At 54.0% G+C, this 24,861-nt stretch overlaps 1 protein-coding gene across 1 annotated transcript; it reads right to left on the reverse strand.

Moving 5' to 3' along the window:
* Positions 1-113: 113 nt before the first annotated feature.
* Positions 114-23,677, reverse strand: MMP2 (matrix metallopeptidase 2). Its single transcript, XM_086689410.1, has 13 exons — positions 23,184-23,677; positions 20,357-20,583; positions 19,271-19,419; positions 18,109-18,237; positions 17,700-17,873; positions 15,108-15,281; positions 14,102-14,275; positions 12,292-12,447; positions 10,973-11,108; positions 8,664-8,800; positions 7,408-7,567; positions 2,977-3,086; positions 114-1,019 (listed from the first exon to the last, which is right to left on the reverse strand). The coding sequence occupies exons 1-13, from the start codon at positions 23,337-23,339 to the stop codon at positions 916-918; spliced, it is 1,986 nt and encodes a 661-aa protein (XP_086545536.1). The 5' UTR covers positions 23,340-23,677; the 3' UTR covers positions 114-915.
* Positions 23,678-24,861: the final 1,184 nt, after the last annotated feature.

A 24,861-nucleotide genomic window follows, 5' to 3' on the forward strand; every position in this document is an offset into this window, starting at 1 on the left:
GCCCTGTAGGGAGCAGAGATTTATAGACTTTTTAAGTTTCTTCTTCTGCCCCTCTCTAGGCTCTGCAGATTAAACAAAAAACAAAACAAACAAAAAAAAACCCCTGCAAACACTGCCACTCCATTGGTGTCTTTATTCATACTTGTTGACATTTCCCATGGGGAACTGTTGAAGGAAGGTGGGGGAGGGCTGAGCGGGAGCCATGGCTTGGTTTTCCTCCAGCCAGTGGAGGAAGTGATGGGGTCAGGGACGTACTAAACAGAGTGAACAAGAGAACCATCACTATGTGGGCTGAGATGCATCATGGAGTGACTTCAGACAGCCTGAAGTCCTTCTGTCAAGAAATTCAAAGTGGAACAATCAAGTCGATCGAGAGAAAAGAACAAAGTGCATACAAAGCAAACTGCTAACGTAGAAGAGGTCCTAAGGCGTCCGGCAGTGAGAAGCCAGGTGTGCAGGGTGGCCACGTGACCATGCCCCTGTCCCACTGCCCCGTGCCAGGCTGGGCTGTCGGGCCACCAGTGCCCTCTTGCGACAGTCTCTCTCTGTTGGCTCCGAGGGTGCTGTAAGCCACAGAAAGTTGTGGAGGGAGAAAGAGCCCGAAGCGTGGCAGCACCAGGGCAGCCCAAGGCAGGGCTGCATTGAGAATATCAAAGCATCTCTTTGGGGGTGGCTCTGGAGGGCTGGTGGGGTATGGAAGGGGGATGAGGGCACCTGGCAGGGGTACAAGCAGCACCGTTCCTGGGGCACAGGGCAGAGCCACCCTTCAGAATCTTAAATTACCAGGTAGGGGTGAGAATGCTGATTAACTACAGAGCTGAAGGCTGCCAGGCCCTTCCGGGTCCTTCCCTGGCGCTCAGGGCCTGGTTTTGCAGAAGACATGGACGCGCGGGGCCTGGAGAAGCCAGAGACGGCTCAGCAGCCCAGCCAGTCGGATTTGATGCTTCCAAATTTCACGCTCTTCAGACTCTGGTTCTCCAACTTCAGGTAATACGCGCCCTTGAAGAAGTAGCTGTGACCTGGGACGAGACAAAAGGAGGTGGTGACCACCCCATCCTTGGACATTATAGCACATGAAAGGGTCCTGGGAGCCTCCCGTAGGGAAGAAGCCTTTAAACCAGAGAAGACCCCCCCACCCCGCCCCAACCTCTGAGGCCGGAGGAAGGGGAATGGCTGGGGAACTAAGCTCTCTTGAGTCCCTGTTTCTTCATCTGTAAAATGGGGGTGAAGATACGGACCTCTTAGACCTTTGGGCGAGGATTAAATCGGCTAATACGTGCTATTATTAATGTAAATAACCGTGCTCCACTGAGCACAGGCACAAACTAAGCACTTCCCAGAGGGGGCAAATGAGGAGGCTCCCAGGCCTTTCAGGCCGACAGCTGGCTATTTGGCTTACACAGATTCTGTGTTTTGTTTTGTTCTGAATGAGTTGCCAGCGTACAAACATCTGGAAATTTCACATGAAAATACACATTTCTTGCTCCCTTTTTTTTTTTTTAATTTTTTTTTTGACGTTTATTTATTTTTGAGACAGAGAGAGACAGAGCATGAGCAGGGGAGGGTCAAAGACAGAGGGAGACACAGAATCTGAAACGGGCTCCAGGCTTTGAGCTGTCAGCACAGAGCCCGACGCGGGGCTCGAACTCACGGACCGTGAGATCATGACCTGAGCTGAAGTCGGCTGCTTAACCGACTGAGCCACCCAGGCGCCCCTCTTGCTCCCTTTTAAAACAGCTAGACTATCTGAACGATACTGGGCCCCCATTCTTGCAGCAGCCATCAGAAGAAGGTGGTTGTAAATCAGCCAAGTGCCTTCTGGTTCACCTCAGACCTCACCCTTCCCCACTGTACGCCTTGCCTGCTTCATTCATTCGTGCTATTGGCCTGGCCCCTACCGGCTTTAAAATGTGCGATTCCTGGGGCGCCTGGGTGGCTCAGTCGGTTAAGCGTCCGACTTCAGCCCGGGTCACGATCTCGCGGTCCATGAGTTCGAGCCCCGCGTCGGGCTCTGGGCTGATGGCTCAGAGCCTGGAGCCTGCTTCTGATTCTGTGTCTCCCTCTCTCTCTGCCCCTCCCCCGTTCATGCTCTGTCTCTCTCTGTCTCAAAAATAAATAAACGTTAAAAAAAAATTTTTTTTGAAAAAAAGAAAAAAAAATGTGCGATTCCTGACGTACGTGATCTCATTTCCTTCTTTCAAAAGGCCAGCACACAGTAGGTGTTCAATAGATGTTTACTCTCGAAGACAATCCTTAACCTAATCCCTAGATTATGTGCTGCTCTTTCTTGGACATGTGAGATCTTTCACCACTGGAGCTTAGGGCCATGTGCTTAGCATATGATAGGGGCTCCAAAGAAATCTTTGTGGAGTTTAATTGAAACCTCCTGTAAAAAGCCAACTGAACTCATTTCCAGGACCCTGCAGACCTCACAGAAGCCTCCTCAGAATATGGTTTTCAAACTCCAAATTCTATCCCTTGCTGATACGGGGTTGTGTTTTATTCAGCAAGGGACCGGGGGCAGATTGAGTTGAGTGGGAGAACTTTGCCACATCAGCAAGAGGGCAGGACAAAAGTCTGTCCTGTCTCCAATGGAGCCATCCTTCTGCTAATGGGAGGCAGTCACAAGGCCTCCTGTGGAACCTGAAAGGGCCTGGACCAAACCCCGGAATGAATCCAGGGCACAGAGCCCATGTTTCTTGTTCCAGCAGGCCTCCTGCCCTCCCCTTCCCTGGCTCCAGGCCCTGCAGCTGTGAGGGGCCTTTCTGGGTCTTACTGCCTGGAGCCAGCTGAGTGAGCAGAGGTCAGGGGTCTGGATGCCTTCCCAGCCCTGGGCTGAAGGGGCTGGTTTGTTTTCCCCGGGCTCCGCTTGCTGCTCTGCACAATGAGGGAGTGTGTGCGTGTGAGGAGCTGGGCCCCGGGGCTGGGGGCGGGGAGGCAGGTCCTAGAAAGCGGACAGGGGGCTGGGCCGCTCACCACCGCCCTGCAGGTCGACCACGGCGTCCAGGTTATCGGGGATGGCGTTCCAGGCATCCGCGATGAGCTTGGGGAAGCCAGGGTCCATCTTCTTCTTTACTTCATTGTACCTGCAAGCAAACAGCAGATGAGGAACCGGGGGGCGTCCCTTAAGGCCAGCCTTCCCCCAACCTGGATGGGAGGGCCCAGCGGCTGGCTCCTGGCTGAGCCTGGAAAACCAGACCTAGCCCTGCAGGGAGGCGGCCGGCTGGAGTCAAAGGCCAGGGAGCCAGACTGGGTCTGGATCCCAACCCCACTACTCATTAGTTATGTGACCTTTAAAAGTCCCATAAAAGCAATCTTGTGATTACTGCTAATGTGTAAGCAGTGCCTTAACCACTTTCCATATATTTCCTGTCAATCTTTGTGAGAATCCCAGGACACGGTTACTACCGGAATACTCAGACCAGAGGCTTAGAAAGTGCACCCAGCCCCCAAGTGGTAATCCAACCCAGGCCTGCCTGGCCCCCCAGCTGCAAGGTGCTCTCTGAACCTCCGCTTTACCAACTATAAAATGGGGTTGTATTGAGCATCTTAATTAACGTATGTAGGAAATGAAATAACATATGCAAAATGCCTATCTCCCTGTCTGCTGTTTAGTATTTGGGAAATGTTAGTTCCTTTACACACTCTGATCCCTGCTGCAGTGTGGGGAGCACTGGACTAAGAGTCCAGGGATGGGGTCCCGCCTCCACATTCTTTCACTGAGAGGCTTTGACAAACCACTGCTTCTCCATCCAGGTGGAGGTGACCGTCCGCATCCTGGGAGATGATCTCATCTGGGACAGCCAGGTTACATGAGTGGTACGCGAATCCAAGCCCTGTTAGTCACAGGGCGGGCCGCCCGCCCCCTCCGTCCCTGATGTAGCTTACAGGGCACATAGTTATCCTGGGCCGTGCCTTTTATCCAGATAAATACTTTGAGAATTAGTTGGCATAGTCTTCTTCCTGGCTAGCGATACCTCCATCGTTTTCCCTTTTTGGAGATTTTTTTTTAAATGCCAGGGCCACTTTGATTCCTTTGCTTTTCTACTTACACTCAACCTACTCATTATTCTCTAAATATTTAATGACCTCCTACTCTGCCTGCCTGTGGATACTGCAGCAATCAAGATAAAAGTCTTGCCCTTGTGGAGCTGATTTTCTAGACAGATCTGTGCTCAAATGCCATTTTGGGGACAGCCGAGCTTTCCTCTGTGGGGCCTCAGAGCAGACCCTCTTCCCCGAGGCCAGCCCGACCAGCCGATCCTAGACACCAACAACAGCTTTCCCTGTGGGTTTCCCTTCCCATCCCTCACACCAACCGCCATTTCCACTTCCCCTTCTGCCCACCACCCTGGGAATCGTCAGGAAAGCCCTTCTTAACCCCAGCTGCATCATAAGACTTCTTGCAAAACCTAATATGCTTCCTCGTGACCTGGTCTACCAAAACCAAGTCTTCAGCCCAAAGTCCCAGCACCTCATCCACACCACCCCCTCTGGCGCCCCCAACACTACATTCTCCCAGAGTGGTAATGGCTCCGACTCTGGGTCCTATGCTTGAACTCGCCCTCATTTCTCTCTCAGTCTACCCACAGAGGGTAGGCAGGGCAGGAAGCAAGCCCATTTTATAGATGTGGAAACCGAGGCTCGGAGAAGTGAACCAATTTGCTTCCAAGTTCTTTTTGGCCAGGAAGAACAAGGCATCAGGGCATCAGAAGGTGCTGGCTCTGAAGGGGCCCGAAGCTCTTCGTCTTCCTCTCTGTCTGCAGGTTCCTACACTGCCTGAAAAGGTTTCTTTCTCTGTGACACTCCATGCCTCCCTACCGCTGTGGAAACTGGCAGTGCAGAGCAGGTGTTAAGAACACAGACATTTCTGTCCCAGCTTTTCCACGGGGGTACCCTTGAGGTACTTCGGCCTCAGTTTCCACACCTGGAAAACGGGGCTAAAATAGGATCTACCTTTAAAAAGAAATAAAGGTGAGGGGCACCGGGTGGCTCAGTTAGTTAAGTGTCCGACTACGGCTCAGGTCAGGATCTCAGGTTTGTGAGTTCGAGCCCCGCATCGGGCTCTCTGCTGTCAACGGAGAGCCCACTTTGGATCCTCTGTCTCTCCCCTGGTCTCTCCCTCTCTTTCTCCCAAAAATAAGTGAGCATTTAAAAAGATAAATAAAGGTGAAATGCACAGCCTCAGGCCTGGGATAAGCCTGTCACAGAAGCCATCGTTGTTCTTTTCAAACATGTTTATATCTAGTTCCCTCATTCGACCGTAAACTCCACAAGGAAAAGCGTGACTATTTCTTGACCACTGTCTTCCAGCACCCAGCTAAGTGCCTGGCACATAGGAGATACTGAGTATACATTTGTGCACTTGGTGGAAGCTTCCAGAAGCAGGGGCTGAGAACGCCCTAGCACAGACGAGGGCATGCCAGGCTGGAAGCAGATGCCTGTCCTCTGTCATCTGGGGCTCTCCTTCCTTCTCCAGCAGGGAGGTCCCTGAGGCCTCTGAAGCCTCGGCTCCAGAAACAACGTCTCAAGCTCATTGACTACGTCTTCTGGAAACCCCAGTCCAGAGCTTCCAGAAAGGCCTTTAGCTCTGCTGCTTTTAAGTCAGTTTCACTGACCTTCTAGAGCAGCCTGTGCATTCTGGACCCCAGCTTCGGAAGGTGGGCTCGTTGCAGAAAGGGACTGGGAAGCAGATAACTCTGCCCGAATCCCAGCCAGGTGCCGCCACAGCCCGCGTGTCCGTGTGTGTGCGTACACATGCGTGCTTGGGCACACTCGCGTTCACACGTGGCTATATCTGTCCTATATGTTCACATACACAGGGGGCCCTGGAGGGGGAGCACAAAAGTCCTTCCAACACCATGGTTTGTAGACACAAGTGCTGCTCTATGGTTCGAAGATTCACGTTTCTGCGTGTCTGTGCTGCTCACTGTCCGCATTCTAAGATTTAGAGATTCAGGGCGCCTACCGCGCTGAGCTGCTATTTGTAGTACGTGCTTGTGCAGAGGAGTGTTTGGGAGCCTACGGGCAGAAAGCCCGCTCCGAGGTTTCCTGGCTGACTGTGTTCTTTCTTGAGGCTTGAGATATCCATCAGCTTAAGTTGCTAAGTATCTTAGCAATATGTCTGGACTTCCTCCCTGACACGGGCAAACAGCTTCTGAATGCAGGGCAGCTGGGGGCAGGACGGGTGGGAAGGGCAGGGAAGGGGGAGAAGAGGGAGGCCTGGGAGGGAAGCAGGACTGTTTCAGGGATGGCCGGCAAAGGGCCCGGATGCGGGAGCAGCCACAGGAGGAAGGTGCCAACCACCCCTCGCCCCAACCACCCCTTCCACTGACTGAATGACGCAGAGGGTAGAGTGGAGGGGCTTGGGGTTTGGGGCCAGGAGAAGCAGTTACAATCCTGGTTCTGTGGCCAACACACTTGCATTTAAATAACGTAGACAAGGTATTTAATTTCTTCGGACCACAGCTTCCCTGTCTGGGAAATGTGAAGCTTTCTAATCAAATTCCGGAAGTCCGGGTGGCCTTTCACTGACCATTCACGGATACTGGGCTCCCTGACCCATGGCCCTGACCATGGCCTCTTGGAATTGAACCCTTTCCTTTTGATGACCTAGAGCGGTGAGTAACCTCCTTCTGAACTGGCCCACTGCCAGCCTGCACCCACAGACACTGGCCCCGTGGCAGACATTTCACAGGGTGCCTGCTGCTTCCCGTGGGGCCTGATCTGGATGCTTCTGCGGGCAACTGGTGGACCCATCTCTGTCTTCATCGTATTTTGCCCTCTGCCACCCCCACCTACCCCACCCCCATTTCTGAGGACCCCACTCTCCCAGGTACAATAGAGAATAGGGAAAATAAGTAGCATGGTCTCTAGGAGCCAGAATTCCCAGGTTCGAATCCCAACCTGCCACGACATGGCTGTGTGACTTTAAACCAGATACTTAACCCCCCCGGTTCCTCATCTGTAAAATGGGAATAATAACAATACTTATCTCATAAAGCCCCTTGGAATAATGTCTGGAATAATGTCTGGAATAATGTTATAATAATAACTAATAATGTTATTAGTAGCAGCTGCTACCTTTATTTCTATTACCCTCGTCTTCAGTGAGTCACTCCCAAATCGGAGGCCCCACACCAGACAGACATGGGCCCACTCGAAAGACTTCTGAGGAGGAAAGGGGGTTCTGACCAGACCCCTAGCAGCAGTGTGCACAAAGATGCTTCATCCTTCAGGGACTTCTCACAGGGCCTGCAGCTCTGGGACAGGAGAGGCGAGGGAGGGGGCACCCGTGGCCCCAAACCTCCGACTCTGACCCAGGAAACAGGAAACCACACAGTGTCTTCTCTTCGTCCACACAGATGGCTGTGCTGTTCTCCTTTCTACTCTGCCCCACCCCCTTACCTCCAGAACTTGTCTCCAGCAAAGATGTAGGTCTTCTTGTTCTTGCTCCAGTTAAACGCAGCATCTACCCGCTGGACGTCAGGGGGCAGCCCCAGGCTGGTCAGCGGCTTGGGGTACCCTCGCTCCAGGGTGCTGGCTGAATAGACCCAGTATTCGTTCCCTGCGGCGGAAGCAAAGCGTGCGTTGGTGACTGGTGCTGAAATCCCTCAGGCTGGCCTGTCCCTCCCGTCCTCTGTCTGCCGGGGACCCCAGCGTGCCCATTCTCATCAGGGACACAAGGTCCTGCTCACTTCGGGCTCAGTGCCCAGAATCAAGACTCGCATATACGGTTTCACAAATTGCTTATAGAAGTTGCCTGGCCGAGGAGGTGAGTGGAGGGGGGTGGGGGGGGGGTGCGTGCCTTGCTCCCTCACCAGGCCACGCACGCTAAGTGCCACACTTACCATGAAGACCTTTCCCTAATATTGCATCACAGCCCACGAGCACTCTGGGACGGAGGAGGCGGGGAGCTGGCTGGCGGAATCTGTACCTTTGTGCTGCTAAGACTTCAGCTCCTCCAGGAGGCAGTCCCTGTGCCCACCCCTCGGACCAGGGCAGTTTCCTATCAGTCCTCCCTCCCCTATGATCATAGCCTTACCGCATTTCCTCCTGACAGCCCGCTTTTCTCTCCCCGCACCCCCCGCCACCCCGCTAGCTTGTGAGCTCCGTGAGGGCCGGGCTGGATCCCTGGCACGCTGTAGGTTCAAATGAATGTCGCAGGAGCGGGGTTTCCCCGATGTCAGCCGTGTGACGCTACCTTGATGATTCTTAACCACTTACAGAGACTTTTTCTACTATTGTTTGCTTAGTATTTGGCTTTCAGGGAATTCATCCTGAAATCCATAGAAAATATATTTATTTTCTTGAACTAAGTTTTGAATGTTAAAAATGAAGTCACCTTTTAAAAACTTCTAACTCAAAACAGTCAAAGGCTCTAGCTTTAGGAAAGCGTTGGAGGCACCAGCACTGAACTGTAATTTTCCTTCTAGAAAATGGATCAGAAGGATTGAAAATTAAAAGGTAATGAAATGTTCACACGTGGGCTAATGCTATTTGATGCTGGGTGTCTGAGCCAATCTCCCAGATGAATCCCATGCTTTTGGAAGTCATGGTTGAGAGAACGGATCCATAAAAGAGAGGGAGCACCCACAGGTGCACAGGAACCACGGTGCGGACCCCCGTGGCGCCGAGGGCGAGGCAGGCCCCTTCCCACACACCTGCAAAGAACACAGCCTTCTCCTCCTGTGGGGCCTCGTATACAGCATCAATCTTTTCCGGGAGCTCAGGCCAGAATGTGGCCACCAGCAGGGGCCCCATGGGCTTGCTACGTGGTGTCACTGTTCGCCAAATGAACCTGGAATTGGGGCAGGGGACACAGAAAACCACACCTTGGGTCACTCTGCAGCTATTACCACATGTAATGTTAGCTCCCCAAGCCCACTCAAAAACTTCCCAGCGATGACGCCCTTGGAGAAGGAGCCAAGAGCAAAAGGAAGGTTGGAAAGACTGGAGAATGGGCGGAGCCCCCTCTGCAAGATGCCAGGGCAGAGAAGCCACTTTTTTGCTCCCTGTCTTGCTTCCTCCTCCAGGAAGCCCTCCCTAACTACCTCTGTCCATACCATATTCTTGTCCCTCTGAGTCTCTCAAAATCATCAACACTGGGTGCCTGGAATAGTAGTTTGATTGTTGTTGTTGTTGTTTTTAAATATCTTTTATTTACATATCTTTTATTTAAAAACGTCTTCAAATATCTTTTATTAGATCAGAAGCCAATTGAGGCAGGGGCTTATGGTATTCACAGAATGTCTTGAATTGAAAGGCAATGGACTCGTGCACCTTGGCAAGAGTGACAACTATTACTTCTGGAGGGCCTACTAAGTGCCAAGCACGTTGTGTGCCTTGTAAAACGAAATCTTCATAATGTCACAAGATTGCAGGCACTCTTGGCGGTGTACCAGCACCCATTACCCATTTCTTCCCCTTCCATCCTTCCTCACACAACTCCGGTATTCATGATCCAAGTTTGCCCACCGGTGGACCCAAATCCCATTCCGATTAGCTTAAGCCACAAGCCACCGGTCTCAAAGTGTGCTCCCCAGACCAACAGCATGAGCATCATCTGGGGACTGGGAAACACAAATTATTGGGTCCCACTCGAGACCTATGGGCCAGATTCCCTGGGCTTGGGGCCCGGCAATCTGTTCTAACAAGCCTTCCAGATGATCCTGATATGTGCCAACCTTTGAGAACCACTGGTCTAAGCTTATCAGAGCTTAGCATTTCCTGGCAATTATTATTGGTTCAGTAGTTGCTATATGATTCATGTGAGCCTAACAAGATTGGATAGACTTGTATTTCCTATCTTGGGGACTTCTCTCTCTCTCTCTCCTGCCGGATGTGGGCAAGGAAGCCTGCTGCCACTGGCAGCCATTGTGTGACCATGAGGGACCCAGCCTTGAGATGAAATCAACGCGGAGGATGGCTGTGGACAAAGATATCATTGAGTCCTGCCCCTGGAGGCAGCCCTACCTCTGGACTTCATACCACATACACATAATTAAATTGCCTATAATCATGCCACCGTTAGGAGCAGGTCCAAGATTCCAACCCAGGGAATCTGGCTCCAAAGCTCATTCTGTCACCTACCACACTCTATGGATGGATGGATGCATGGATGGGTCAACAGACTGATGAATGGATGGATGGTGGAAGGATGATGACTGACTGGTAATAGATAAAGGATGATGGGTGGATAGATGATGGACAGATAGATGAATGATGGATGGGTATATGTATATGTGTATGTACAGATGGACGATGGAAAGACCTTTTAATGCAGTCCTAGATACTGTCTGCCATTCTCCGGGAGGGCTAGGGCAGCTGGGTGAATCTCAGCTCTTGATCGATTGAGTGGAGGCCTTTATCTACAGCATAAAGGATACCACCTCTCCCCTGCGGTTACTTGATCCCCATAGAAAGAATGATTTGGCTATTTGAGGTCAAGTCCATTCCAGGAGAAAGCCTGTGGGAGCCTGGATTACTGTTTCCAATTCTTCCCTCCACCCCTATTTCAGAATTACACATCCATGTGCATTTGTCATGTGACCTCTCAGTACCACCCTCTATAGTCGGTGTTGGGCCTGGCCATGTGATTTGCTTCAGGCAATGGAACATTCTCAGACATGATGTGAGTGGAGGCTTTAAATGTGTTTGTGTGGTTTGATTTGGCCTCTTGTGTTTGTCATCTGCCACGAGCAGCTGCTAATCCCAGGAGACTGAGTGATATGCAGAAGATACCCAAACCCAAACCGCAGCCCAAAGCCAAGACACCTGGCAGACCCATAGACTAGGAAAGAGTAATAGAAATGCCCATTGCGGTAAGCCACTGACATCTGGAGGCTGTCCAATACATAGGACAAGCTGTCTGTACGGGCCATTCTGTGAGGCAAAGGTTGGGGGCACCGGGGTAACGGGACATGGGCACAGGGCAAGGACGAGAAGCAAGCTCCTATACTCCTGTACTCACCTGTCCTTGAAGAAGAAGATCTCCCCCCGGATCTGAGAGATGCCATCAAAAACAATGTCCTGTTTGCAGATCTCAGGAGTGACGGGGCCGAGAGTTGGGGTGGGGCCGGTGCCAGTGTCAATGTCAGGGGAGGCCCCTGGAGGAGGACGTGACCTCAGACTCTCGCCAGCTCCAGGGGCTCTCCCCACCAGGCTGAGCCCCCAAGGCTGCCCACCCAACCTGCTAAGGGTCAGAAGAAATAGTATTCTGGCCTTGGAGTGAGGCCGGGCAAGACACAGAGATGATGTCTGGACGTGGCAGATCAGGGAAGAGAGACCAGGGTCCCAACCAGCTGGTTGGTACTTAACAAATGCTATTCACTGACATCGCCCGAACCAGTCCTCACCATGGCCCTGGCAAGGAGGCACCGTTATTACTGCCATTTTACAGATGGGGAAACTGAGGCCCAGAAAGGTGGAGCGACCTTCCCAAGGATTCAAACCCAGAGTTCAGGTTCTTAAGCCCAAAAGAGAGTCAAGGCCAACAGCGGCCACCAGTGTGTCCAGCATCGGGGGTGTGGAACCTTCTCAAGCATTCATCCCTTTGTTCCTCGTGGCAACCCGTCACAGTTTAGAGAAGACAAAAGTGAGTCCAAGGAGGTAAAGACCTGCTCCATCTCTTGCTGTGGGTGAGGGGCAGATGCACTTGAACTTGGCATCTCTCCCTTTGACTTGGTCCGGGCACCGGGACCATTTGATACCTTTTTTTTTTTTTTTTCTTACTGGACCTACTCTAGCCTCATCGTAAGCATTAATAAATAAATCACTGTTTTCAAGCTCTGGTTGAATTACGCCTGTTACACATCAAGATAAAAGAATCGGGTATGAAAACCAAACACCTTGGGTCCCCTCCCGGTCTCATCAGGATCTTCCATACGCTGGGACATTCGGCTCTGTATTTAGCTCCCTCTCCTGGATTCTAAACCTAACTTGGTTGCTTTCCTGGTGACCCTGGGCCAAAAGGGTTACCTTCCTCAGGCCTCAGTTTACTCACCTAGAAAATGGAGAGCCAGTTTCTCCCCTGCCGACCTCACAGAGTGGCTCTGGGGAGCCAAGAGGGGCATGAATACTGGTGCTATTTGGAAAGGAAAGGGACTATCCAGGGGTCCCCTTGGAGGGCTGCTCTGATACCCCCAGAACTGATCAGTGCTCCTGTCTCCTGCCTTTGGTCTCCTGCGGTCCTGGAGAGACGGGACCTTGCTGGTTCCCAAGCCCTGACCTCCATCCTGGGCTGCGTGACCTCCCCAGACCCCCATCCCGAAGCCCCACACGGAGGGTTACCATAGAGCTCTTGAATGCCCTTGATGTCGTCGTGGGACAGGCGGAAGTTCTTGGTGTAGGTATAAATGGGTGCCATCAGGGCCCCAGGGTCCTGAGAGTGCTCCAGCCCCATTGCATGGCCAAACTCATGGGCTGCAACCAGGAACAAGCTGTACCCTAAGGGCCGCAGGAGGGGAGGGGGGCAGAGAGACAAGGGGAGAGAGACAAGGGAGGATGAGGGTTCTGAGGATATCCCCATGGTAGGGCCGAGAGCCTTGCAAATGGCACATACTGATTTTTCCTTCTCCTGAATACTCTGGGACTGAGATACTATGCCCATTGCTTCCAAGTCAGGTCAGCCAAAGTCCCTTTGTCCCTTCCCATGGTGGGCGGCTGCTGTGTGCTATAAAGAACAAACAGCAGCTGCAAATCCTCTACTTGGGGTCCCATTTGATAAAAAAAACAAAACAAAACAAAAAACTTGCACTATAGAGTCTCCGAAGAGGAAGAAGACTGGGCTCACCCTTCCTGCCCCAGGGGAAGTAATGACAACCATTCCCACTTGGAGTGATTGCCCAGGCTTAGCCACAGACAGAGGGCAGGCTGTAGGATGAGGGGGGTCTCCCCAAAGGATAGGTTCAGTTCCTAAGACTGAGCTCCTGTGACTGTGACCTTATATGGAAATAGCATCTTTGCAGATAAATTAAGATGTAAGTTAAAAGGAGGTCACACTGGAGCAGGGTGGGCCCTTAATCCAGTGTGACCCGTGTCCTTATAAGAGGAGAAGATACATAGAAGGCCACGTAAAAACAGAGGCAGAGACTGGGGCCACGCAGCCTTCAGAGGGAAGGTGGCCGTACCAATGCCTTGATTTTAGACTTGTAGAGAATACATTTCTGTTGTTTTAGGACACCCAGTTTGTGGCACTTTGTTATGACAGTCCTAGGGAACGCAAGTGTGCCACAACAGCTCTGGGGTCTTAAGCCATTCCAGCAGATGGAGAATCCCACCTTTACGTAGAAGCTGGAGCAGGGCAGGTAGTATCAGGATATGTCCTACAGTGGCATTGGCAGGGGTTAAGAAAACGTCTTTCGGCCAGTCTCTGTCGGTCAGCCATTACCCAAATACCACCCCATTGTGAGTAAAAAAGAAGAAAAGTAACATAAAAAGAGGCTGATCTAATTCTGGCCAGCCCCGGACCAGACCTCTCACCGGCCGTCTGGCGCCATCAGGGAGCTTTAAGCCCAATCCACTGGGCCCTGCAGACTAGAGTGGGCATAGTGCCCCCAAACACCTTGCTCACTGCACTGACCACATAGTAAGGTCATGGCCTATCTCCTGGTCATGCTCTTGCCCCAGCCTGTGAGCCCTGGGGGGCAGCACTGTCAAGGTCCCCCCACCCATTCACAACTTGGCAAAGGAGGGTGCCAATGGGACACGGAGGGCTCTGGGGACTCTCTTGTGCTACCTGGAGGGTGGTGTTGGAGAACGGATGACACTCCTCCTGTTTTTCCTCTCTTTTCCTGCCCACCCAGCTCCTTGCAGGCAGCTCCCCACTGGAGGGGAACGCCTTGCAGGGGAATCATTCTCTGGAACAGGGTACCCTGCGCTCGGCACTGGGATGTTTTGCACAGCCACAGCCCCGCCTCGTGGGGAGAAGAGCGCCGTCTCCACGGATGGGCGGGGCCTCAGCCAAAGCAGTGTGTCTGCCAGCACAGGTGGGTGTCTGGGGGTGATGTCTATGCCAGAGGTGGGTGGGGGCCCAGGAAGGTTTCCAGTGCAGGGGCGGGGCAGCATCTGGTGTTTCTGCCCAACGGGCAGAGCGCTGTACCTTGGTCAGGGCAGAAGCCCCACTTGCGGTCATCGTCATAGTTGGCTGTGGTCGCACACCACATCTTCCCATCGCTGCGGCCCGCGCTCGTACAGCTCTCGTGCTTGTTGCCCAAGAAGGTGAAGGGGAAGACACAGGGGGCACCTTCTGAGTTCCCGCCAACAGTGGACATGGCTGTGGAGCGAGGGACATGGGTCAGGGGGCAGCAAGGTATCTGAGGCCACCACCAGGGAACCACACGATGTGGACATTAACAAATCACGCTTATGGAGCACCCGCTTCAGCCCTGGGCACTGGTGCAAGCACGTCTCTATAACCCTGTGCAGTAGGGACCGGAAGTCACCCCCATTTCGTGGATGGGAAACTGGAGCTCAGAGAAATTAAGAAACTTGCCTGAGCAGATACTGCTGGAAGCGTCAAACCCACGCAGCCAGATTCCAGAGCTTTATTAGCCTCCCGTGGATGAGGCTGGAGGGGACCAGAGGCAAAGGGTGCTGGGCACAGCCAACGGGGCCAGCATACTTAGACAGTGAGCTCCATCACGCGGGCTCCTGTGGAAGACCTACCTGTGTCTCCTGCAGAAGGCAGGTGCTCAGTGAAAATCAGGAAGGAAGGGAGGGAGGAAGAGAGGGAGGGAGGGAGGGAGGAAGGGAGTCCTTACAGAAAAACAGAAGCCAAAAGACAGAGACACAGACTAGAGCAAAGAAAGGCAGGGAAGACATACTTCAAGATGAGACAGAGAGAGAGAGAGAGAGAGAGAGAGAAACGATTACAAGGAAGCTGAGAGTGGATGGGCCATTCACAGAGGGTCCTGAGCTGGCCTGACATTAGGGATCACCATTTCGGCTGAACTGGCTATTGTTCTGATCAGCATCTGTTCGGATTTTGGTGCTCATGCTGTACCAGCTGCTAAGGACTCTGATGAGTTGCCCCGGACAGGGGGAGGGGGCTCTGGTAGCTTTTCTACCAGAGGACAGACTTTTCCATCAGAGGTGGAGACACCCACCGGTCTCGGGGCAGAAGCCATACTTCTTGTCTCGGTCGTAGTCTTCCGTGGTCCCGCACCAGCGGTAGCCGTCGGTGCGGCCCTCGGTGGTGCAGCTGTCGTAGGATGTTCCCTGGAAGCGGAATGGGAACTTGCAGGGCTGTCCGTCAGCATTGCCACCCATGGTGAACAGGGCTGGGGGTGAGGGAGAGACGGAGAGAGCATGAATGTGAGAGGCCACCCACCGCCCAACCCGGAATGAGCTCAGCACCTGCGTGGGCGCACGGCTGGCTGGGGGCCAACCTGCCAATTCACACCAGGGAAGATACAGCATTGTTAAGATGTTAAAACCCGTCTATGCTGGTAGCTGAACTGCTGCTCCTCTGGTCCCCTGGAGGGTACTCCTGCCTCCCCAGCCACCTCGATCCCTCCCCTGGGACCTTATGGGCCACCCCTCCTCCCACCAATGAAATGGTTAAAACCTGGCACACAGCATGGGGCCTCCAGAGCCCTGCCCCTGACCCAACCCCAAGGTGACTGTCCACTCTGCCTGGTCTGTGCCCAAGCCACGCAGATTGCTAAAAATATCATCCATGGTGGTCGGCAGGACCACAAATCTTTGCATTCGAGAGAAAGGAAAACTGAGGTTCTGAGAAGGCTGGTTCTGGAACTGCTCATGGTCATCTCTCTCTTGCTCACACTCTTTGCCACACACACACAGAGAGAGAGAGAGAGAGAGAGAGAGAGAGAGAGAGAAAGCTTCACCTCCCTTTCAACCCCAGGCACTTTCCTGGACGGCCCTCCTGTGGTCTCTGTAGGAGAGAGAGGAGGAAAGGAGGGCGAGAATGGAAGAGAGGTGGAGTCTCCAGACACCTTCTAATATGCACTCCGAGCTCCCACTCTGACCTCCCCAAGACAGAGGTTATGCCTGGGGAATTTGGGGAGAGTGGGAGTCAAGAGTCTGGGCTTGTCTGTCTTGGGTTTTCCCCCTGCTCCCCCATGCCTTCATCCACCCCCAAAGCTACAAAATGGTGTATCTCTGAAATTGCCAACTAGCAAAACCACAAGTGCGTAACAAGGACCATCTGTGCACAACGGCGCCAGAGGTGACCTCATCAGCCCTCATTAACTCCACCATGGCCAAAATGGGGGCCAGGGACCACAGGATCAGGGTCCCAAATCCTCACTACTCCCCTCTCCCCAACCAAGAGACCTTCCCCCCACAATGCCAGAAACAAGGAGACCAAGGGAAGAGCCAAAACTGAAGCCAGACGCCTCGGTGGCCTCAGAGAGGGAAAGGCAACGTGTTAACCTTGAGGGAGGCCAGCCTCTGTCTCTGGTCTCCCAACAGCTGCATTTCTACCACCCAGGAAGCCCCCATCCCCTTTCAGATCCTGCCCCCAACAAGGATGAAGAAAAGCAATCATTGACTCAGCAGTCAGGAGGGGCTGAGTAACCAGAACCTCTATCCCAAGACCGAACACGTGCATGTTGTATGTACTTGAATCTGGCTAAACACCAAGTAAATGGCTAATGTCCGATGCAGGGAAAAACCAAACTTATGAATTACAGCTGTTTCCACTTTCATGATCAAGGCATTCTCTTCTAATCACAGGGACTGACACATGGCAAGGTTATCTCTGCTCAACTCCCTACTGGGAAATGCCAGAGACATAAAATATCTTTGTTTAAAAATTTGACTTATTAATGGTCGATGACTTGAACTCTTACTTAATACAAACTGTCGCGTGAGCTTTGAGATGTATACGCACTGTTTTTGTGATTTCTGGTTATGAAGTGTGTGTCATCGTGAAGGATCTATTAAAAAAGGATTGGGTGTGTTATGTCAATACCCTTACCCCTTAAGGAAACTCCTTGCTCTATATGGCTTCAAAATATCTAAACATTTTGTCACAAGCATCAGCAAAAACACAAAGATACTGAGTCAAGCCTAATGCCTTTGCTGAGACACAGAGAATCAGACACAAGAAAGGGAAGACAGAGACCCCGAGAGGCACATGGAACAGTCCCACACCCAGACGTGTGCACGCAGCTGTGCACACGCACGCGCGCGCGCACACACACACACTGGAAGAGTCAGCATCAGAACCGGAAACGATGGCTGAAATTCCCAGGGCTGGTGTCCCCAAGCCAGATTGGGTACCGGCCTCGGTGTCTGAGTCTCGCCTCTGAATCCCACTGCTAGGCTTCCGATCCACCACCACCCCCCCCCCCCCCCCGCCAGCCTCTCCTCGTGTCCCTGAATCCCCAGTTCTGGCCGGAGGACCACTGGGCATCTTAGTAATTCTAAATTCATTCTTGTGCACATTAGAAAAAAAAAATAACTAGCACGTCAAACCTGTGATTTCGCAAGTATTTCTGCTAAGGGCAAAACAAAACAACTGATTTCCTGCAAGTATTACGTACGTAATCGTGCCGATGAGAAGGACACAGCAGTGGCTCAGATGAGGCTGGTAGGGCCTGAACGAACGAATGAAGTGGGGCACACTGGCCGTGTCCGGCCTGGGGGGGGGGTGGGGAGCGCAGGGGGTAGTGGGGAGCCTGGGAAGGTGGAGGCTGAGGTGGAAACCCCGGGGCCAGGTGGACGCTCACCTTCGTGGGGGCAGAAGCCGTATTTGCCATCCTTTTCAAAGTTGTAGGTGGTGGAGCACCAGAGGAAGCCGTCGCTGCGGCCCGTGTCCGTGCAGCTGGTGTATTCCTTGCCGTTGAACAGGAAGGGGAACTTGCAGTACTCCCCGTCGGCGTTCCCGTACTTCACGCGGACCACTGAGGGCAGCAGGGGGTGGATGCAGTGTGAGCCTCTCCGGGCCCTTCTTTGGAGACCGGGACTCTGACTCACCGGGCTACGTGACCTCCCTCCCCCTGCCGTCTCTCCGGTCCCATCGGAGCAGATGGAGGTGCGCACGGCGGCCAAGGAAGCCACGGTCCTGGTTGCTAGGGACGGCGAGGCTCGCGGAGGACTGGGGAGGAGACCCGGGCGTGCAGATGTTCACTTTCTCACCTTGCCCTTCTCCCAGGGTCCACAGCTCATCGTCGTCAAAGTGGGAGTCTCCCCCGACGCCAGGGCCCGGGGCAAAGGCGTGAGCCAGGAGCCCGTCCTTGCCATCAAAGGGGTATCCATCTCCGTGCTCTGCAACACAGTGGGTCTCAGCTTCTAGCTGCCCCGGCCACACCCAGCCACGCCCAGCCCACGGTCCTACAGCGGCCCTAATGTCTGTCCCCTTCCCTGTCCCGGTACGGTTATCCGGCACCGGGAACACGGCATCTCCGCAGAGGGCTCCTAACTTGATCATCACCATCCCACGGTCTTCAGTACCCCTCAAGTCTATATGGTATCTCTACCACCGACCTTCACTAACGACGTTACACCTACACACCGACTAACATGCCACACCGGCGTCCTCACCACTCACTCACTGTCCCCACCTCTACACCATTGTCTGCATCACCTACCCCACGTTCCCTGCCATTTTGGCCCTAGCGCTTACCCTCAAGTCACACCATCACCAAGATCCACAACATTAGCCCTCATGCCTACTTTGCCGCCCAGGTCCGCACCATCCACCCACACGTCAACACTGCTGCCTGCGCCGGTGCCTTCACCCACGTCACAACGCCGCTCACGATGTCCACGCTACCTCCCTGCACGTCTACACAACCGCCAATGTTCACAAGGCCAACCCACATGGTGTCCTTGATCCCAGGTTCTATCCCGCTTACTCTGGCGTCTACACTGCTCCGTTGTTTCCGAGCCACCCTCACATCCGGAGTTGCTCAGTGTCCCCCCAGCATTAGCCAGTAGAACTTTCTGTGATGATGGGGATATTCTTTGTGCTGTTCAATTCAGTAGCCACTAATGTCCTGTGGCCACTAAGCACCTGAAATGTTGCCAGTGTGGCCGAGAAACTGAATTTTAGGTTTTATTTAAATTTAAACGGCCTTATGTACCCAATGGCCACCATGTTGGGCAGTGCAGGTACACCACTTGCTTTGAGGGCACACCCCCCCATCATGTCACCTGCCTCCACATCAGCGTGGCTCTCCAGTGTCTACATCTTCTACTCTCCTGTCTAAGCTATGCTCAGGACTCCGGTGCCCCTCTAATGGCCAGACTGCCCCCCTGGTCTCCACCCTGGCCCCCTGCTGACCCCTCTTCTGCCTACCCCAGCGGCCAAAGTTGATCATGATGTCCGCCTCTCCATCGTGGATACGAGAAAACCTTAGCGGGGTTACATCACTCCAGACTTGGAAGGCACGAGCAAAGGCATCATCCACTGTCTCGGGGTCCAGATCAGGCGTGTAGCCAATGATCCTGGAGGAGATAGAAACACGTGTGAGTGTGCCTGTGTGTACCAAGGAATGTGAGTGTGCATATGCACACGAGCATGGACATATAGGTGCAAGTGTGTATATGCAATTGTGTGTGTGACCATGCCTGAACGTGTGTGGATGTGCACGCATGAGTACAGGTGTGCGAGTGTGTGCTTAAGCAGGTGAGGGGTGCATAGACTTCTGCACGCACATACGAGCGTGTATGAGCCTGGATGCACGGGCAGGTATACGTGTGTGCGTGTTGAGCAGAGCCTGCTGGGAGAACAGCCCACCCAGAATGCCTTGGGGTTCTGTGGAGCCCTAGCCCAGCCCATGCCTCTATGCCCTGGCTCAGAAGCCTCATTCCTCACCTCTGGCTGGCGGGCGAGGAGGCATGAATAACGCGTTAAGGGGCACAAGGCAGAGATCTCCCCCTTGGAATCCAGCACGAGCCAGACAGAGCAGCGCTCGCAGCCCAGTTCACAATCAGTTATAACAACTCTTTAATATCATATAAAACTCAATTAGCAACCAATCATCAAATTCCCTCCACCTGCTCCAACGACCCCACTTAATAATAATAGCGTATTATCGTAATAACAGTGCATATAATGTGACGAACGACTAGCATTCACTACGCTCTTACCGTAGGCTGGACGTTGTGAAATCCCCTTTATTTATGACCAAGCTTAGTTCCCAACAACCTACTAGGAAGGTTGTGTTTTAGCCCCATTTTGTAGACTGGAAAGCCAAGGCTCAGAGCACTAGAAACTAAGTTGGCTGATGCCCCAAGGCTATTAGTAAGTGTGGGATTCAAGCTGTGGTCCATCCGACTCTATTTCCTAAGAATTCCAGGCCCCTCGCTGGGTCCCCAAGAAGGGGAGAAGCAAGGCCCGGAGACCCACTGTCCCCACGGCCCAGGGGCCCTGCCTTGGCACCTGTATGTGATCTGGTTCTTGTCCCACTTGGGCTTGCGGGGGAAGAAGTTGTAGTTGGCCACATCAGGGTTGCCACAGCGAGGCTTCCGCATGGTCTCAATCGTGCTCTGGTCAAGGTCACCCGTCTGGGGCAGCCCAAAGAACTTCTGCATCTTCTTTAGTGTGTCCTTGAGCACGAACAGGTTACAGCTCTCCTTGGGGCAGCCGTAGAAGGTGTTCAGATATTGCTGGAAGACAGGAACACCCGGAGGCAAGCAGCCACGTCAGGATGGCACAATACTGACCAAAGTAGTCAGGGAATCCAACAGCACTGGGTAGAATCCCGGGTTCCCCAATCAGCTCTGTGACCCACTGGTTGAGTCACATCAAAGCTGTAAAGCATGGCTTGCAACACGTGTTGAGTGCTTACTATATGCCCTATATGGTTATTGTTACTATCCCCATCATCCAGATGAAGAAACTAAAGCTCAGAGAGGTTAAGAAACTTGCCTAAGATCCCACAGCTCATGAACGGAGGAGCTAGATTCGGATCCAAGCAATCCGGCTCCTGGGTCCACACTCGGAACTCTAACTCTCTGCCCCTCTTCTTCTCCTCTGTCATCTCTTTTAATTCACCTAACGGCTGATGACATAGAAATTGTTCTTTCGCTTTTCTTATAAGGAGTTTCACGGCTTATGTGCACGGATTCCCGTCGCAGACAGACCTGGGTACAAATCCTAGATCTGTCATTTCCAAAAAAGAAAATCATCTCGTCTTTCTGGATCTGAGCAGCCAGCTCTGCCCTAACCGAGGCCTAAACCAAACAGACCCCTGGGGAGTCGCAGGGACCGACCAGCTCATTTGTCTCCTCACCAAATGTTTTTTTGACGGCTGCCATGTGCCCAGCCCTGTGCCAGTATTATTGGGGATAAACTGGTGAACACGACGGATGTTTCTAGTCTCCAGGGTTCAGATCCCAGTGTGGGGAGGCTGATAGACCACAGTGGGTGCAATATTAAATATGTGATCTGTGTTGTAAAGACAGCCAGGAGACCTTATTACGGGGGCCCTAACCTTGTTTGGGGAGCAGTTAGGAACGGGAAATAGAGGGTATAATAATAGTGATAATGAGAATGAGAACAAAGGTTATCCCTTATTGAATGTTTACCGTGTGCCAGGAACCCTCCCTTCAAGGTGTCTAGGATTACTTCCCCCTTAGCCCTGAGACAAGCATCACTATTATTTTGTCTGAGGAAGCAGGTGAGATTGAGAACTTAAGTCACTTGCCTAAGCAGGTCAGTTGTTAGAGTCTCTCTGATGTGAACCTAACCAGTCTAAGTCTAGAGGAGGCTTCTCAGGCCTCCTACTGCATTGCCTCTGGGCAACATGGACTTCCAGGTGCTGTAGGAGGTGTGGGGACCCAGGTAGCTTTGTCAGTGCTACAAAGCTCACCTTCACCCCCAACCAACAGCCACGTCAACATGCCGGCCAGCTCCAGACCCTTGTGAAAAAGCAGCCCCCTAAAAATATAAGGTCTCCCAACCCACTTACCCAGCTGGGACAGAGGTCTATATGTAAAAAATGATGCCCCCTGAGAAGGGGCACCTAGGGTGACCAGAGGGGACCAAAGTCCTGTCCTGGGCAGGATGGGGACCAGGATGAAGGAGAATGAGATTTCCGGGGTAGGTGAAGCAATAAAGGAGCAGATGTCTGGAAGCCGGGAAGGAACATCCGGAGGGGTCCTCAGCCCCAGGGGCTCTCAAGGTGAGGAGAGGTGCCCCTCGGGTGCCCCCAGGCCCTTGTGTAACGTGTGACGCTGCCGCGGTCGGTCAGGGAGCCCTTCCAGCCAGGCAAGCGAGTGAGTGAGCGCGCTGGCAAAACAACGTCTGAGCCACAGCTCGGAGCCCCGCCAGGAGGGAGGGCTGCCTGGCGGCTCTCCGGCCGGCCGGCCGGGGCTCCTGGCGCTCAAGGCTCAGTCCGCCCCCGCCCCACGCGCCCGGGCCCTCCCGCGCCGCCCCTCCCTGCGCCGGGCGGCCAGCTCTCTCCTCGGGTCCTCAACCCTCTCTGGAGAAGTTCGAGGAAACTTTCCGAGGTGCAACCCTTGACCTTCCTGACCAACTTGTCAATTGCGCCAGGTGAAAACGATGCTCTCTCTGCTTCCCTCCTGCCCCAAATATCTGCCTAAAGGTCCCCTCCAAGGCCTCTCTCCAGATGGATGCCAAAGGTTCCTCAACGTTGGCCAAGCTCTGCTTTACCCTGAATTCCTCTCCACATGTGTGCAAAAGTTAACCCAAATTGTGTGCCAATGGACCCTGTTCCCGAAGTCCTACAGAGGTTTCGGAAGATCCTCCATTTTCAGAAGAGACCCCTTTTAGGCCTTTGGCCAAAGGTCTCCGACTCTCGCCAGGGGCCTGTTAGCCCCAACCCCCCAGATGTGTCCAAAAGTTGTTTACAAAGCTGCCCCCTTGCCAAATCCCCCAGATACTACACAATGACCCTGCTATTTACAAAAGGGGTCCCTTCCAGCTGTTTGCCAAAGCATTCCCTGCCCTACCCCCGCTGGTTTCTCGCCCCCCCACCCACCCCTGCTGTGTCCTAAAAGTTGCCAAGTTGTTTATCAAAGGCCTTCTCCAATTACCGAGGATCCCCCACGGTTTGCAAAAGAGATTCCCTCCTTCAGCTAGCCAAAGACCCCCCAAGTTGTTTCCTGAAGCTCCTCCCCAAGCCGTGTGCCCACCGCGGGGGTGGCTTTTCCGGAGACCCGGAGACCCCCCCCCCCGTCCCCCCAATCCTCGGCCTCCGAAGTTTCTCTGAACTTGACTCCTGGAGGCCAGCGCAGCGACTCACCACGGCCAGCTCTTTGTCCGTTTTGGGGGCCACATCTCCAGGGAACTTGATGATGGGCGACGGCGCGGCGGCGGCGCGGCCCAACAGGCAGCCCAGGACGCAGAGCGCCCGCAGCGGGCCGGCGAGCGCGCCCCGGGCCCCTCGCGCCTCGGTCATCGCGCTCCCGGGCCCCGCGCGTCGCCCGGGGGTCGCTGGCTCGGTGCGGGTGGCCGCGTCGCCGCCTGGCTGGCGCCTGCTCCGCCGCGCGGCGCTGCGCTCCGAGGGGCCGCTCGACTCGGTGGCCTGGGCTTCGCCCGGCTCAGCGGCGCATGGTCCGGCCCCCGCGCCCCAGCCCCGCGCCGCCGCCCGTTCCCGCCGGCCCCGGCAGTCCCTTTGTATGTTTAAAGCCCCAGATGCGCAGCCTCCAGCCACCGCCGGAGGAAGTCTGGATGCAGCGGAAACAAGGGAGGGGGCAGCCGCCAGATGTGGCCTGCTGGGCTGGGAGGGCGCTGGCTGTGCTGGGAGGGGGGCGCGCTCAGGCCCCGCCCGCTCCGCCCCACCCCACCCCACCCCCCGCTCGCCCTCCTCCTCTTTTCTCCTCTCTCCGCCTCCTCGCCCCGCCGCCAGCCGCTCCCGGCCTTGGCGGGCACCGGCAGTGCGCGACCTCTCCACCCCTACCCCCATCCGGGCGCCAAGACTAAGGACCCCCTGCGGGGGGACATCTGGCGCGACCACTCTAGACTCGTGACGTCCAGAGGTTGGAGAGCAGCGGTTCTTGGAGGGACGCCCAGGGTGGGGGCGAGGGCAAGGCTGCCTTCCGTCCGAGATGGGGAGGAAAACCCCGAAACATCTTCAGATTGCGAGATTGTCAGAGGAAGAGATTTTAGAACTTTAGAGGTGAGGACAGAGAGCAGTGAGAGAGCCGGACAGAAAAGAAAAGAGGCAGAGAGATGGAAACAGAAGTGGAGGGTCCCTCCTCTCCTTCCTTCCTTCCTCCCTCCCTCCCTTTCCTTCCTTTCTTTCTATGGCAAATATTTAAGCATTTGCCTGGCCTCAGGCATGATGCTGGGTGCTAGAGGTATATACACTTGGAAACACAGCAGTTGTGGTCCCTGTCCCCGAGGAACGTCACCTCCCTCTCTCAGGAAAGAGAATTGGGTGCGAAGGAGAACTCCAGCAGACTGTGGGAACACCTGCCCTCAGCCCCTAAACTAGTGGAGGTGGTCAGGGAGGGCTTCCTGGGTGAAGGGGCTTCTGAGCTGAGACCTGAAGAGCTACCTACGGAGACACAGGAGTGTTAGGTGGGGGGGCTGGAGTGGGAGGGCTGGTTCAGGCACAGTCTAGGGAATGACACACGCAAAGGTCCAGAGATGGAAGAGAGCAAGGCGTCCATGGAGAAGAAAGCCGGCGCTGTCTAAAAAAAGGCGGGGGGCAGGGTGAAGAGATGGGACTAGGGGTCAGTAGGGACCAACGTAAAGAACAAAGTCACGGGCTGAAAGGGCCAGGAACAGTCTGCCAGTGAGGGCCTTCGGAGGCCACGGTGATAAGTCTGGACTTTCTCTTGAGAACCGGAAAAGCCCCCGCAGCTTGGGTCTCAGTGGGCTCCCGGCATGTTCAGGCTTGCCTGGCAGGCCTGTGCTGCTGGTCTGCCAGCACTCGGTCTGAAGGGGGTCCCTTGAGAGGGGCTTTGTCCCGCAGG

This window comes from Puma concolor, chromosome E2 (assembly GCF_028749965.1).
Source record: "Puma concolor isolate L17-30 chromosome E2, mPumCon1.1.hap2, whole genome shotgun sequence".
In the NCBI taxonomy this organism is placed as follows: Eukaryota; Metazoa; Chordata; class Mammalia; order Carnivora; family Felidae; genus Puma; species Puma concolor.

Bases quoted from the DNA above. Each gene is read 5' to 3' on its own strand.
- MMP2 (XM_086689410.1), bottom strand. From the start codon at position 23,339: ATGACCGAGGCGCGAGGGGCCCGGGGCGCGCTCGCCGGCCCGCTGCGG. The intron at 17,874-18,108 runs GTGAGAAAGTGA...TGCTGCCCTCAG, and splicing joins GACCCTGGGAGAAGGGCAAG to TGGTCCGCGTGAAGTACGGG. The intron at 1,020-2,976 runs GTGAGCGGCCCA...GTCTCGTCCCAG, and splicing joins GGTCGACCTGCAGGGCGGTG to GTCACAGCTACTTCTTCAAG.